General features: G+C 29.9%; 1 protein-coding gene across 3 annotated transcripts in view; it reads left to right on the top strand.

The window, feature by feature from the left end:
• Positions 1-15,623, top strand: part of LOC124353721 (protein phosphatase 1 regulatory subunit 16A) — a 75,210-nt gene that overhangs the window by 25,298 nt on the left and 34,289 nt on the right. Inside the window, exon 1 of one of the 3 annotated variants that reach the window (XM_046803691.1) lies at positions 11,852-12,090. The exons of 1 other annotated variant lie outside the window; for it this stretch is intronic. In XM_046803691.1, the coding sequence (XP_046659647.1) occupies positions 12,067-12,090 (24 nt within the window). In that variant the 5' untranslated portion in view covers positions 11,852-12,066. Of the gene's footprint in view, positions 1-11,851; positions 12,091-15,623 lie in introns of those variants that run through there. One more of the 3 variants, XM_046803693.1, reaches the window with a different exon arrangement.

Below are 15,623 nucleotides of genomic sequence, written 5' to 3'. Positions count from 1 at the left end.
GTTTTTTAATCTATTAAATAATTTACCTAACAATTACAATAGTGTTATTTAAATTTTAAATAAATTATAGAATTACAAATTCTTCGATTTCCATAAAATACTGTTTAAATAATCCAAATAAATATTTTTGATTTTCAGGTTCTTAAATTTTATTGTGTGTTAAAGTGGTAAAAATGCCCTATACTGTTAGTTGAAAAACCTAACCTTATTAAGTTGTTCATTTTACAATGCAATTTATGTAACTATAACGGATTGAGAAAAACGATTATCTTTCAATTACAATTCAAGACTGAATTCATTAATTTCTTTGAATTGATATTTTCCATTTACTATCAACAGTTTGTGTTTGTTATTGATGATGGATGCTTTGAAAGGATACTATGACTTCTGACATTTGCCATTGTTATATGTTATATTGTTTGACAGATATTTGTTATATCTGTCAACTCAACAATTTACTATGAAAAAGTTGCTAATTTCTCTGTGAGATTTAACATGGAATTTATTGCAGGTTGTATTAATTGTATATGAGAAAGTTGAAAAGTGATTGTGTTTGGCTAGAATGTATATAATGAGATAAAGTAAACAATTACTGTACCATCAAGATAGTGTATTAATTCACATGTTAAGTCCCATATAATGGAAATAACAACATTAAGATCCCATTTCCATTAAAAAGATTATGAAAAAAAATCAAAAGGGTCTAAAATGAATTTAAATTAATCAAGACAAATTCCTGTTTATTTTCAGATACTCAAGGCATCCATTGGTCACATTAAAAACAGTTACAATTCTTCAGAATTAGATTTTTAAGGTAAATAGTGAAAGTTGAAGTGATTTCCCATTATAAATTTTTCCTCAGATTTATAATCCAATATTATACCAGCAGAACCCTTGATAAAAAGTCACCTTGTATATAATTAGTTTTGGGATGAACATTATGCAACACACATAGAAGAGTGAATACAGAAGTAATTTTGAATTGATGATCATCATCTTGTTAAAATAAAGTTAGAGGTCAAAATCTCATTACTTGTAAAGATTTTTAAATTCATAGTGTAATTATAACCATCCTTTTAATGGGATTGTCCTAGTTGGAGTACAGAATTAATTTTAATTACTGTTCAATGATCAAGCAGAACTGTTTTCAAAGCTTTTAGATCGTGATTACCAGAGTCTTTAGTTGCCTTGGGCGCTCTTTATCGCTGTGAATTCTTTCTTTGCTCTTTTCGCTTACTTCAATCCCGTTAAATTTTTAATTGGCCCACTAAATCGAATGAATAAATCTTTTATTGAATTCAATTGAAATGAATCTTGTATGGTACCTACCTAATTAACACGATTGGTAATGGTAAAATTAAGTGAAAAAAGAGCTAGCCTACAGTTGAAAATGAATAATCTTAATAAGAAAAATTCAAAATAAAGCCGGGTTGTATTAGATTCTTATTTAGAAATAGCCTTCGTGACAAAATTGAAGGAACAGACAGACAATGAGATCGCATTGAAGAAAGATTCCCACACATCACAATGTCTGAAATACTCTCACACTTGGCTCCAAGGCTAAGGGCTCATGTCTGTAGAACAATCTGGTGTGTAGATTTTCAGTTTAAAAAATCTACAGGTGTTGTTCTTTACTAATTATAATGTAGTATTTTATAATTGTACACAAATACTTCATTAAATATGTTGAGAACAGTAAATTAATTATGGCAATGGTAATAAGATTTCTTTAGAATTTTCTATTACGACAAAAATTAGAATTCCAAGAGTTTATAGACTTTCACTCCATCTTCTGATCCTTCTTATTTTGATCACTTCTCGTGTGTGATGACTTATAACAAAGTTACATTTATTCCCTAAGAAGAGATTAGATACAGGTCTTGAAACACATAGAGTTTTCTATATCGTGCAATGTTGTCAAGTTCTGTTGCCATGTCTTAAATATTTAAGTCGGTGAAAACAGTAAATTATTCTGGAGTGCAACCACAAACTTGAACAAAACAACTTGAATTTATTTGAAGACTTTGATCTTGATTTGAATTGTTAAGCCAGATATTTGGTTGTTTATGCGTCGTAAAATGTTTAAGAAAATTGAAATTTGATAACATCAAATAAGTATAGAGGAGAATATATACATAACTGTTTGAGTAGAAATTGCATTTGTCAAAAATGAAACATTCAGGAAATGCATCATGAAAAATTGACTATTAAACAAGCATTTTTGTTAAAGAATCTGATTAAAACTTTGTGTCAGTTTCTGGTTTAATTCTTAGTTCTAGGATGTATTGATTGGATAGAGGAATAACAGAGCTGTTAATGGCACTTGAAACCGTATTAAATGTCATATACCTTTGTGACTTGTTAAACAAATTAGTTTTACATTGTACTGATTGTGTATTATTGTAAATTACCAGTAATTACAGACATGATCATTTATCATTGATGTATTTGATTTGATGTGATCATATAAAGTACAATACACCTGTTTATAAACACAGTAGCAGGTAATCGTGTAACTAATTAATTATGGAGATGCTACCACTAACTTGAACAGCAATAATTTGCTCCTCTCTGAGCTCGTTGGTAGGTAGAGTGATACTGTTATATACTCAAGTCCATGTTATAAATGTTTGTTTACAAAAATAGAATGTTAGTCCAATTGTTAGTTCTAGTTGTGTTAATGGTTTACATGGAAGTCGAAAATAACAGCATTGATTTTATTTGTAAATTGTTTGCTGTTGACTATTTTCACATTTACTTTCAACGTGGGTACAGGTGATTGCACTTATAGCAGACAATTAGTTATCAGACAAGTCTTACCAAGTGCATATTATTGAATACCAAATTTCTCCATATACAGCTCTTTGGATATTCTCAAGCTGGAGATAAGCCACAATTAAGTACTTATGCCAATGCAGTAACAGAGAACAGAATTTGAAGAGTGGTCCATAAAACAATAAAAAAGTCTTAGTTAACCCTTTGAGTGCCGTAGCCATTTTGCTATGTTACCCCTTAAAATTACCAGCCTGATTTTTGTATATTTACATGCTGTTCTGAAAAAAGTTGTTCAATAAACACCTAACAGATTTTCATAATTCTTATTTTGTTTTTTGGCAATAAAATGAAGAATACAATACATATCTTTTCTGTAAAAATGTAATATAATATATTTTTAGTACATTGAAAAATCCTCTCATAATCTTTTGAGTTTCATTAAAAATTGTACATACGTATCGGTTTTTTAGCTATACTACGAAATTGTAAACATAATTCGTATATATTACATTTTCCCAAATACTAAAAGCAAACATGAATAAATTTAAAAAAAAAAACACTACTGTTTGATCACCAACACCACCCGGCCTGCTAGTGAGAAATGTTTAGCTAATACTCTCGTCTAAAGCATCAACTCGGTCATTGTCAACTTGGTTTCATCGTCTGCAAAGTTTTCTTCTCTCATTGTTATAAATAAAAGATATGAGATAAAGCACAAAACAACAACATTTGTTCAAGAAACTAATGTCAACAGAACATCAAACTTTTATGCCAAGAAACTAATGTGAACAGAACGTCAAACTTTTATGCACTTAGCAGCAATAATGTAAACAATAAAACAAACAAAGGCTCGTTGCTAAGGAAACGCGAATATCAATATTGATATTATTACGCTAATAATTGTAATTGTACATTACTTTAATTTATTTTTACACAATTTAACACAATTACGGAATTATGTAAACAATGCTACTAGCCAAACACATAATCTGCATCTGACTATTTATCAACTGACAGATCATAATATCATAGTTAATTATCACTCCAAAGACCGGCCAGGCAGAAAAAAAACGATTTTTGGAATGTTATTATTTTATAATAATAGTATATTTTATAATAAACCATAACAGTATATTAATTGATACATCAAAACATATTAAATGGCCACTCGGATATTTCAACTATGTACTATATTAAATATTGCCTCAATATGGATCGTTGTGCCAATCAATGCTGATAATTGAGGATTTTACTGTGTCGGATACACCGATGCCGTGGCATTTCAAAGGGTTAAAACAATTTTACTCTGTTTTGATGTCTTCTCTACACCATTCCCGTATCGGACCCCCACCATAAGCTCCATTATACTTAAATGTTTTTAGTGTGATGCATTTTAACAGCTCTGACTGCTGAAAAAATGCATGAAAATTATGAGGAATTCTTAAATGATGAAAATGGCATTTAATTGACTGCTGGTCTGGTCCAATTCATCAAACGAGTGCCGTAAAATTCTATTTAAAAAATGCGTAGCAATGATTAAATATACCCTCTTATTTTTTAACTCCACGGAAAATGAGAGAATTGTTCTTAGGTCTATGATTAGACTCATTTAGGCTTTAAAAAAACATATTCTGTTGAGATTGTCCCTTCTGTCTACTGCAAACAACTCCTTTCTTTAAAAATAGGTTTAGAATACACGATTTTTATAGTTAACTAATCAACATTCACTATAAATTATGGTCACAATTTTTATATCTCCATTTTTGTACGGAAAAATGTTATTTTCTTCTACCTTTTTTAGGCTGCACCACCAAGTTTTGAGATATAAATGTTTTGTAAAAGGGTTATAATAACAATCTGAAATGAAATGTTGTTTTATTAATATGACAGTTAATGGAAAAATACAAAATGGATAACTGGAGATCTTGAGTAAACTGAAATTAAAACCATTGTTGAAGTTGGATAAATGGAATCAGCAGGCTAGAAGAGATCTCGGATGACACAAAGTGGGTGCCGTGAGGAGGCGGTATCAATTATTGGAACGGTTACGCTAGTGGAAATGTTTTGTTAAGGACTACATCGGATTTTCCTCCCCCTTCCCCCCCTCCTCCCTCTGGGCCAGACTGTAAGTAATAGCAGGATAATTGTGCGTTGGCAGAGCAGAGTGCTGGAGTGACAAATTCATTTATATCATCCTCCCCACACCCCACCCCGACTGTGCTCATTTAATAATTCAACTGTTTTCACATTTGTCAGGGACGAGGTATGCAAGCAAAGAGCTTAAAAAGCGTGTGCTGCCAAATGTACAAAATACCAACTTTGGTCTCTCTTTGTTTTTACACTGGGTTTTATTCAATATTCATACGATATTCAACTTGTTTTCGTCTCATCCTAAACGTTTATTCAGCTTTACACTTTCCGTAAACGCATGAAAATATTTTGTACCTATGAACATGGTGATATGATATAAAAATCTATGTAATTAAAAAAAGTTGTAAGGTCATCATAGAATTTATTTGAAATTAAAAGTTATTCACTACTATGGGGAAGTTCAGGAAAAGAAGACATACATGGAAATAACATCGCAAAGGGAGAATTTTGTTGAAACAAAATTTTGTTATTAGAGGTTAAGGAAGGGGCCAATTAGACATATAAACACTCTCCTGTTAAAGGTAGTAACAGATTTGTCAGCAGTGATAAGGGTTTGAACTTTCTAAAACTATTAGGTCTACTCCATTTTCAAGAAACAGTCTCGCAGACATGTTTGTCTGTCTGTATGTGTATATCTATGTATATTGTTAGAGGGTTAATTGGCAGAAATGGTACAATTGTAAAATAAATTACAAAGTGTTATTGCAAATGTACATATGTACACACATATGGAACTTAATATTCAAACAAAACTTGTTAATGATTTTGTTACCAAGAGCTGTAGAAATTTGGAAAACTATATCATTATGTACATATTTTTATACAATTAATAATTTTTGTAATTTAGATTTTATAAACTTTTAGGTAGATTTTGTATACAAAATCAGCCTATTGCAATTGCCTTCATGGTATTACTTACCAAAAATGTCTGCACAACTCTTGACCAAATATGACCCGCGGAGCCCAAAACCACTCCCCCCATTCAAATTATATTTATATACTGTATATAGGCTATATAATACGGATTGTGGAACGATAAATATCCCAAATAAAGCCCAAATAAGTTTCAAACTTGGTATAAAAATTGCTCTAATAAATGCCTTAGCTAAGTTCATTGACCAGCTTTGCACTTCATTTCATTACATTATGGCAGCCATTTCAACTTTCCTTATTTATGAACCTAGAGAAAAAATTAAACTTTTGTAATACTTATACATATCTTAAATTACTTGTTATAAAAATGTTGTCTTTCAAGCAGTTTTTGAGGTATTGAGTACACAGAAATCCCCTGAGAATAAATTAAAAATATTTCAGTTGTCTCAAAATCTACCTACTTTTGACTGAGCCAGAAGGACTGTTTATAGTGCACACGTGTAATATTTAAATCAAATGGTACAGCCTAAATTAATAAACTTGTTTATAAACTATTAATACATTTTAAATTTTCAGTCAAGTTGTATTAATATTTTCATTAAATTTAGTTGATGTATAAGTAATTTGAAAAAAAAAAAATATCTTCAAGCAGTTATAAAAAATTGATTGTTATACATTTGTACTATGGACAGATATCTGTATGGAAAGTGAAGAGATCATCTGCTCAGTGGACGGAGTGTCAGCTGTAAATGTCCGGTAATTAAAACAGCTGAGATGAGTTTCTCCCTTTCACTATCTTACCTGGACAAGCAGACAGACAGACGATCATGTGACTTTTACTGGAGAATTAGAGAGTGGAGCTGACTGGCATCAGATGCCATGGATATTCCAATAATCCTTTATTTGACAAATATACGAATACAAACGTCAAGTATTAGTTTCACTTGTGTCTTACGTTCAATAAAATGTGTATGCTACTACAAGCACTCGTTTCACTTGTGTCTTACGTTCAATAAAATGTGTATGCTACTACAAACTGCCAGTAAACAGTATTATAAGTTAAATATTAAATTTTTGACTATTTCTTAAACTCCTCTATTATTGATAAAATAAATTACTCAATATATAAAACAATAAAACTTTATTTCACATCATATTATTATTTCAGTCTTACTTATAGTAACCTTCTAAAACTATTCCAAAGAGTAAATGGCTACCTTTTTTTTTAATTTTAAAGCAAAAATTTTCTAAGAAAGTGATAAAAACATTTAATTTTACAAAAGTTGTTTTTGTTATGTAGAATGTCTCAAATTTAATTTGTTTACATTTTGCATGGTATATGATCTCCAATATTTATTCAGTTAGAACTATATTAGCTATGAACCAATACATTTACTCCTTTGTAGAATTCTTATTTTAATAATTAAAAATCCTAAAAGATTAAGTATATAAAATGTACTAATAAACTTAAACACGTTTTTATAAATTTTTTCCTCAGTTCACTTTAAAAATTGTGACTAAAATAATGTTTAACAGTTTAACTATTATTCAGCATTCACTATTTTTAAGCGGTTCTAAAATGAAAAGATGTAATAGAAATTAAAGACAAATAAATGAAAATAAAAATGTTATTAATTAGATTTTAAGTGTTGAAACTAAGTCCATAAAATTGAAAATGCAGTAGTGTGTATTAATAAAGGAAGCAAATGTCTTGAATTACTTTAATAAGGTTTCGTATGAGAAAAAAAAAACAGGGAATATTGGTCAAAAATTATTAATATATAAGGGGATGAATATGATATTGTTATTATTATTGGGTCACCTAATTTTTTATAATATTTTGTGCTTATAAATGAGGCATTTTTAATATTCTGATAGATGGAAAAGTTTTTTTTCCATAAATGTTCCTTAACTTGTAACTTTGTATAATTTTGATGTAATAATAAAAGAATAGGCTCAACCAATAGGTAAGACCATCCCCGTGAAGAATAATGATAGGTGTGAGGTACAGTGTATCTCCTTGTTATAAGGCAATCTGACACCTTGCCTGGGTGACAGAAGTGATATCTGAGTGTGACCCCAGGTCCCAGACTTGTCAGCAGTGACCTTGCGTACCTCACTCTCTCATTGATATGCTAACTCGCTTACTAACTCATCGCTTATTCCTTTTGTGAATGGATTATTGATCTTCTCTCATTCAGTCTTTCCAGCTAAATATGTAACATTTGCACCTAGAAGGGTTTCTACTTGCTTTGTGGAAAATGTGATCAAGATTTGACTACCAAACTAAGAAGATTCTGATAAAAAATTAACATTTCAACAAATCTTAGATTAAAATACTCTGAGAAATAATAAATGTAATCTATGAATGAGACAGAAGTTATTGTTAGTTACTGTCTAGTATTGCCTCTATGATAAATCATGAGAATAATTGCATGTACTCATTATCATATGAATTATGATTATGTAACATATGAATTATTTCATATGTTAGGCATATTTCATTTCAATTATCTATCACGTTGATTGTTCACCAGTTGAAATAATTGAAATACATCACCATTTAGAGTATACAGATTGTTTTAACTCCTTTGGTATAAAAAAAATAGAATTTGTCAAATTACTATGGGTTAGAAATATTTAGTTTACTGTCTCTTTGGGTTTTTGTACTAACAAATTCATAATTCACAAATGGATCAAATTAATGTGTTGTAATTTTTCTAGTAACTTCAACATATCTTACAAATAGCTAACTGTAGATATAAAATAAAATAATGGAACAAAGTTTTTGTTTCAAAAGATGACTATTTTAGAATATCAATCTCAAATGGAGATCTAAATAACAAAAATTTGCCAAAACATTACAAAGAGTTCAGAGAATGGCTGATCAAATTGTAATTTTACTGTAGGACTTCTTGCTGTCATAAAAATTACCAGTAGTTTTGTCTGTTTTAGACCATCTTTTTTCTTGTAATTTTTATTGCTGCAGTCGGTTTTTTGAAATTTGATTTTTAATATTTAACCCCTATAAATCCAAGACCTAGAGGATTTAAAAAGTCAATGGCTACTTTCTGAAGTTCCCTGCTACCCCAATATTGGAACTATGGGCACATGATATTAAAATCCACTATTTAGAAACCTGAAAATGTGTAGTTTTGATACTATGTTCAAAGAACGTAAAAAATTGTCAAAACGTAAACAAACATCTATGCAGAATTGCAGTGCTGTCACTTAAAAATAAGTGTAAATTGTTTTTTTTTCACACATGCAGACAGTAAACTAAACATATAGGATTTTCACTTAATTACATTTAGTTTTCCTATACACTATGAAACAATCTTTAAAGATTAAACAGAGAACTCGCAGAAACCCTTACAGGTTCATCAATATATCGTTGAATTTTTAAAATTGCCTTAAAACAAAGAGAGTGAAAAATATAAGATATCTTACAGAAGTACTTTCAGGGCAAGTACACCAAGTAAATAAAAATATACTGATTTTTCATCATTAGAAAGTGAAAAATGAAATGTGTATGAAGATTCTTGGAGGATTGGAAATATTTTCATTCAGTACCACTAGTGAATTAAAACACATTTTCCAATATTAATTTAATTTTGCGAGACCTTTCAGAATCGAGGATTCCATCGTCAGGCAACTTCACAAAATTAATATTGGAAAATGTGTTGTAATTCACTGGTGGTATTAAATGAAAGGTGTACTTCAATAAAAAAGGAAGTCAAATGAAAGGGACCAATCTAAAGTTGAAATTTATGGTGGAAATTCTTTAACACGGAGATGTTCTTTAGTTTCAACCTACCCAGTAATACAAAAATAAAACCATTATTCCAAATTTTTAAATATATAAATCGTTACAAGATATGTCAAATTTTATTGAGTATTTTCCACTGTACCAACCTGTAAAATTGATGTTGGGACTTTGTTTGGGTCCTCATAGTTTTAATTAGGTTTTGAACAGAAATCAAAATTAAATATTTCACATGTCAATTTGTTATTTTTATACACATTGTGGTTTGTGCAATCCATTAGTATTTAATCAAAACCGTTAATAAAAACTTATGTTTCTGAATCAGAAATATGATTTTATGTTGAACCAATGAAACAAAAATGTATTCAATATTAATTCTCAAACTTAAGCACAATTTTTACATTAAATGTTGGTACCCCTTTGTGTGGAGGGTGGATAAACATGAAGGGGAGTAACTTAGGTAGAACAACAATGTATCACATGGCTATGGTGAGACAGTGTTTTGAATGCACCATTTAATACACTTAGATGTCGTATCTCATTAAAATCAAATTATCCGTCTAGCCTTTGTTGTGTTTCACTTACATTTTCCCCAACATTTAAATTTAATACTTTATACTTTTTAAACAAGAATTTGGTTACATTAATCAAGAATCTTATTGCCATTGACAACTTTACATTGAATACGCAAAGTAAACTTATTTTTCTAATTTACACAAACAATTGATTTTAATATTGAGAAATAAAAAAAGCAAAAATCAGTAGTTATAGCACAATGAAATTGTGGAAGTTAGCACATTACAATAGGCAGAGACTTCATTATCATATTCTTAGAGAACATATTAATCCTTTGACTGGTGGGTTTTTTTCTCTGTGAGAGGGCCATAAAAAGTGAGTTTTTTAATTTTTAAATTTGTTATGATTTTAAGGTTTACTGTTATTTAATATAAAACACTAAATTTAACATATTAGAGGTTTTTTTGTCTATTTTTACACAAATTATTGTAACTATGCACAAAAATGATTTTATTTACAAAATATGAACATAAAATTTAAAATTTTCAGTATTTTCTTAAAAAATACAAACAACCGGCAACGTAAAAATGAGGCTACTCAGTAACATCAGAATTGTACACAAATAGAAATAGAATCTGGTGGTTACTTGAAACAACTGATTGATCACTGTTATATGGTGGTAAATTGGAATTGAAATGAAATATAAACAGAAGAGTAATTGTTATCTAGTGGAAAGGACAAACATTATTTGAAAGTGTTTCTTATCCATTGTAATAGATTGCATACTTATTCAGGCGAGAGATTATTCATCAATAAAATGTGAAACTCCATTGTAATAGGAATATGTTTAAAATTGCCTAAGTCACCATTGAATATGTTTTAAATATCCAGTGTAGGGATATTTGTGTAAATGGGGTACATTTGGGGTAGTGAATTTGTTGCCAGATATTTGTATAAAAACTATTCATGTTTAAATTACAATTGTTATCAAGTAGCAGTTCAGATTGGCAAAATGGACTTTTTTCAATATTGAATATCTGAAACATCTCTTCAGTTACTTTTTCAAAAGTTTTCATGATTGAAATAAGCACTCTTTATATTAAATGTTAAAAAGATATAGTAAATTACCTGCTTTAGAACATTGTGTGTTTTGGTTCCACCCATGTTTGAAGTATCAGAATGTATTTGCATATACATACACTTAGTATACAGTTATGAATTACATGATATGCTAATTGGGAATCCAACAGTATAATGTTTGAACAGAAAAATTCTACTGCGTCAAAATTGTGTTTTCGTTTTTATACTGAAATATTTTAATTTTTACATGAAAATATGAAATATTTCTTGAGTTTCTCCTTGTTATTCTCTCAGAACAATAAAGAGGGTAATTCGTTGTTAGTTACTTAAAAATTTCAATTTTATAACCACATTGAAATCTAAATTTTAGCTGGCTACTGCTACATGACTTAGATTTCTTTTGGAGTTTTCTTTAAGCAATCAGATGGTTAGATGTTGAAAGACTTCAGATATACAAACAATTAAAATTAAATTATTTTAAAATTCTTTATCATTAAATATAACAATATTACAGTCTTCTTTGTAATTTCAAGTTGGTATAACAGTAAAGTATTTTATTGTAAGGATTTTTTGGTTAAAATGTCAAAAACGTGGAAAATAGTGCTAATTTATAATTTTACAAAAATAATTAGTCGGTTTTGTTAATATTTATTTTATAAGTTTAATAATCATGTTTGTTACTTAAGTCATAGTTAAAATAACAGTTTATTTGTTTAGTTCTGGAAAAGAGTTTGATTGATAATATTGACGAGTATGTTTGTTCTCGTTTGTACGCTAATTGCATTACCGTAGGTGAAACTTTGTCCATCTCATTACTCGGCAGATCTTAAATTCAAATTAGAGTAGAGTCGTGAATGGTGGACATTACCATACAGTGACCAGACTTCAGCCGTCGGAAACAGAACATGTTGCGGAAAATAAGTTTGGCGGTAAGTTAAAAACATTTAATTTCTTTCTGCAATGTAAGAGTCAGAGCTTTCTTGTCAGAAGTATCATTTCTGTCTTTGCCAAGCCACCATGCCATAAACTAAACTATTAAAAGTTATTATTTGTATTTTGCTTTTTGCTGTTAGGATGTTTGTGATTGTGTGATTGTACATGTTGGTGGTAGTTTTCTTAAAGTGGATTGTGATGGATGAGGAAAATACTGGCGGAAAATCGAGGCTTCATTTTCTGAAAGTCAATAACATGCAGTTTACTTTGTTTAGTGGTACATTAGCTGTACAAGAATGTCAATTAAATGGAAATACCACTTCAGATTGAAAATTACTATAGGTCCTTACTGTATGCTATTATTTTCCATAGTTAACACAAGGGTATATTCATTTAACAGATAAGATTTGTAAACTCAGACAGTTGCGGTAAAAATGACAGGTTTGACTTGTACAGCCTACATTTACAAGCTATTTTTCTATAGTCCCAGTAATTATTATAAAGAAAATGAAAGGATAAAAGAACAAAAGTAGAAAAGGAAGGAAGCACTTGCTTGTACTTCTGGTATAAATTTAAGTTCGCTTGAATCCTATGCATGAAGAGTTAAACCGACTTTCTAGCGAACTTCATATGGCCGTCACAGAGAAACTCGTAATGAAGTATAAATCCAATTTCTCTGTACAACTCAAATCAAGACACCAAGCTTAACAAGGTAATCTCACTGAAATGATGAGATTTTCAGTTGTTAAGTTATTATGCTTAGTGAGAAGACAATATTGCCAGCATGATCGTGCTTTTGAGACAGAGCCAGCTAACTTGATACTTAACTGCATTCACAGTTTAAAAACTGCTCAATATAGACACTTTAATTAGCAACCCTAATATCAGTGAGTGCTATCTGCCTATGGATTGCAACCCATTTTATTTCTCTTGATGTGCAGAGCAAACTCGTAATGGAGTTGTTCTGTAACAAGTGTTCCCTCAATTTGTTTAACCCTTTGAGTGCCAACGTCCGATTTTACCAGACGACAAAAGGTGTCTGAAAAGTGCCAACGTCAGATTTTACCGGACGACAAAAGTTGGCCGAAAAGTGCCGACATCCGATTTTACCGGACGTTCGGGAAAAAGTCACTAAAATTTGTAACCTTTAATATTTTTTTAGATAATATCATATTGAAATGTTTGTGAAGAATCATTCTTTTCAAAATAAATTGTTATAGTACATTTTTTGGTTGCCATAGCTACCGGAAACAATGTGACAATAGTTTCTTAAAAGTTGTATAACTTACTCATTATTGAAGATAATAATATACATTTTTCAAGATTTACAGACAATTGCATACACTTTCCAGTGATATGGACTAAGAAAAGGATATGAATTTTTTTTGGTCATAATAATTTGGTTGAAAAATTAAATTTAAAAAAAATTTTGAATTTTTTTAGGTAAGTCCATTTTTGGTATTCCTAAATTTAGTGTTATGGTAACTTTGTTATTTTATGTTAATTAAACAGAGTTTTCAGAGAAAAATAGAAAAAGAATCATGTTGATAGCTTATTAAATAATCGAACTGTGAATTTTTTACTAAAACCTTGCAAAATGCCGGCAAAAGGACTGGCACTTTTTTGGGTACACCCACTAGAAAAATACCTGGCACTTTTCAGTATACCCACTCAATAAATACTTGGTACTCAAAGGGTTAATAATTATGTACAGTATCATCACTCAAGTGATCTGAACTAGGTACATATATTTGCCCTCAACTACAGTATTAAACAAGTATTAGATACAATAAAGTCTCTACATTTAGCTAAACTAATAAAAACAATTTGTAAAAAGTAAAATAAAAAATGTAACTTTAAGCATTTATTCCAAGGATATAAAATATGCCAATTTAGGGTACGGTTTGATTCGTTTGGCTTCCTTTCAATGTATGGATCGTAATGTTGGTTATAACTCATGGATTTACAGGCACTTTACTGTGTCGTAAAGGGCCAACGCAATGTCGTTAAATGTTTGCTGTCTGAGAACTATCCGGGCCATCCCTTAATTCCATTGGATCCTGCTCGCAATCAAGATTGTAGAAGTTCGTCATACGATAGCATTATCATTGTAATTATTGTCATACATCATAGTGGATAATGGAAATAAAAACATTCTCTTTATACATTGTGATGTTTATACATTAAGAATATTCAGGATTTGTGAGAATTGGAGTCCAAAAAAATTATATCTCAAATAACTTTAAAAATATAATGTTACTTCACCTGAGAGTAAAGTACAGAATAATAAGAAATAAATTCATAAATCTAAATATAATTTAAGGTTTTTATAAACATCAAAATAATCCCAAACTCATTTATTGGTTTAAACACAACTACTGAAATAGAGGTGTTAAAATTATATATATATATATATATATATATATATATATATATATATATATATATATATATACAGGGTGTATATTATGTCTGGAAACACCCAAATATATCCTTTAATAATTTAAATATAAATTTGAAACCTCTTACAATCGTGATAGAGATTGGGCATCTACTTTTGGAACAATGTTTTGTTATGTCACACCAACGGGGGACGTCCTGCCGAGGGTATCGTGAATATTCTTTAATGGAAGCCTATACCTTGTGATACATAATTTTAAAGGTAATAGCTTACTGAATTGAATGCCACAAACCGCATCTCAAGGGAATTATTCTATCAGAAAATAGAGCATTTTTAGTATTGAAAAATTTACTGATGTTTAACAATGTAATTTTAACATGGTTCTTGCCACAAAATGTGTTACACTAATTTTTTAGCATTTTTTTAAATGTTCAATTAAATAAAACAAAAAATTTCATTTTAAGCTGGTTCTATTAGCACAAATTTGCCAGTTTTTATTACAGTACAATTATGGAAATACTTATGTCATTCATTTCTTATTACAAATAAAAAATAATGTATGCTGTTAGAAAAGTCTTACAACAAACGTTTTACCTGCATTTGGTGTCAAAGCAATTGTTCGAACTGTGTTCCTTCTACGGTTTGACAATGAGCCAATCTTGTGTAAAATGATTCGACAGAGTTGCCTAACATTTCTTCAGTTATCAAAGCAATCTCCTCTATAATCCTGTTTCTTAGGTCTTCCAAATTATGAGGCTTTCTTATATAAAACATTGGATTTTAAATGACCCCATAGGAAATAATCGATTGGTGACAAATCCGGAGATCTTGGAGGCCATTTCGATTTCTCCTCTTCGGCCAATCCATTTATGAGGAAACCTTAAATCCAAATACTCTCTTACCTGTCTCCCATAATGGGGTGGAGCACCATCCTGCTGAAACCATACATTATCAAAGTATTCTCCTGATGCAATTTGAATAGCTGGGATTATTTTCATTTTGGAGCATACTGTAGTAAAGTTCGGCATTTAAATTTCCATTGATGAAAAAGGGGTCCAACAATTTTGTTACCTAAAATTCCACACCATACGTTCAGTTTTTGTGGTTGCTGTGAATGGGACTCAGTAA

This window comes from Homalodisca vitripennis, chromosome 2 (assembly GCF_021130785.1).
Source record: "Homalodisca vitripennis isolate AUS2020 chromosome 2, UT_GWSS_2.1, whole genome shotgun sequence".
In the NCBI taxonomy this organism is placed as follows: domain Eukaryota; kingdom Metazoa; phylum Arthropoda; class Insecta; order Hemiptera; family Cicadellidae; genus Homalodisca; species Homalodisca vitripennis.
This window is presented reverse-complemented; position numbering and strand designations above follow the sequence as displayed.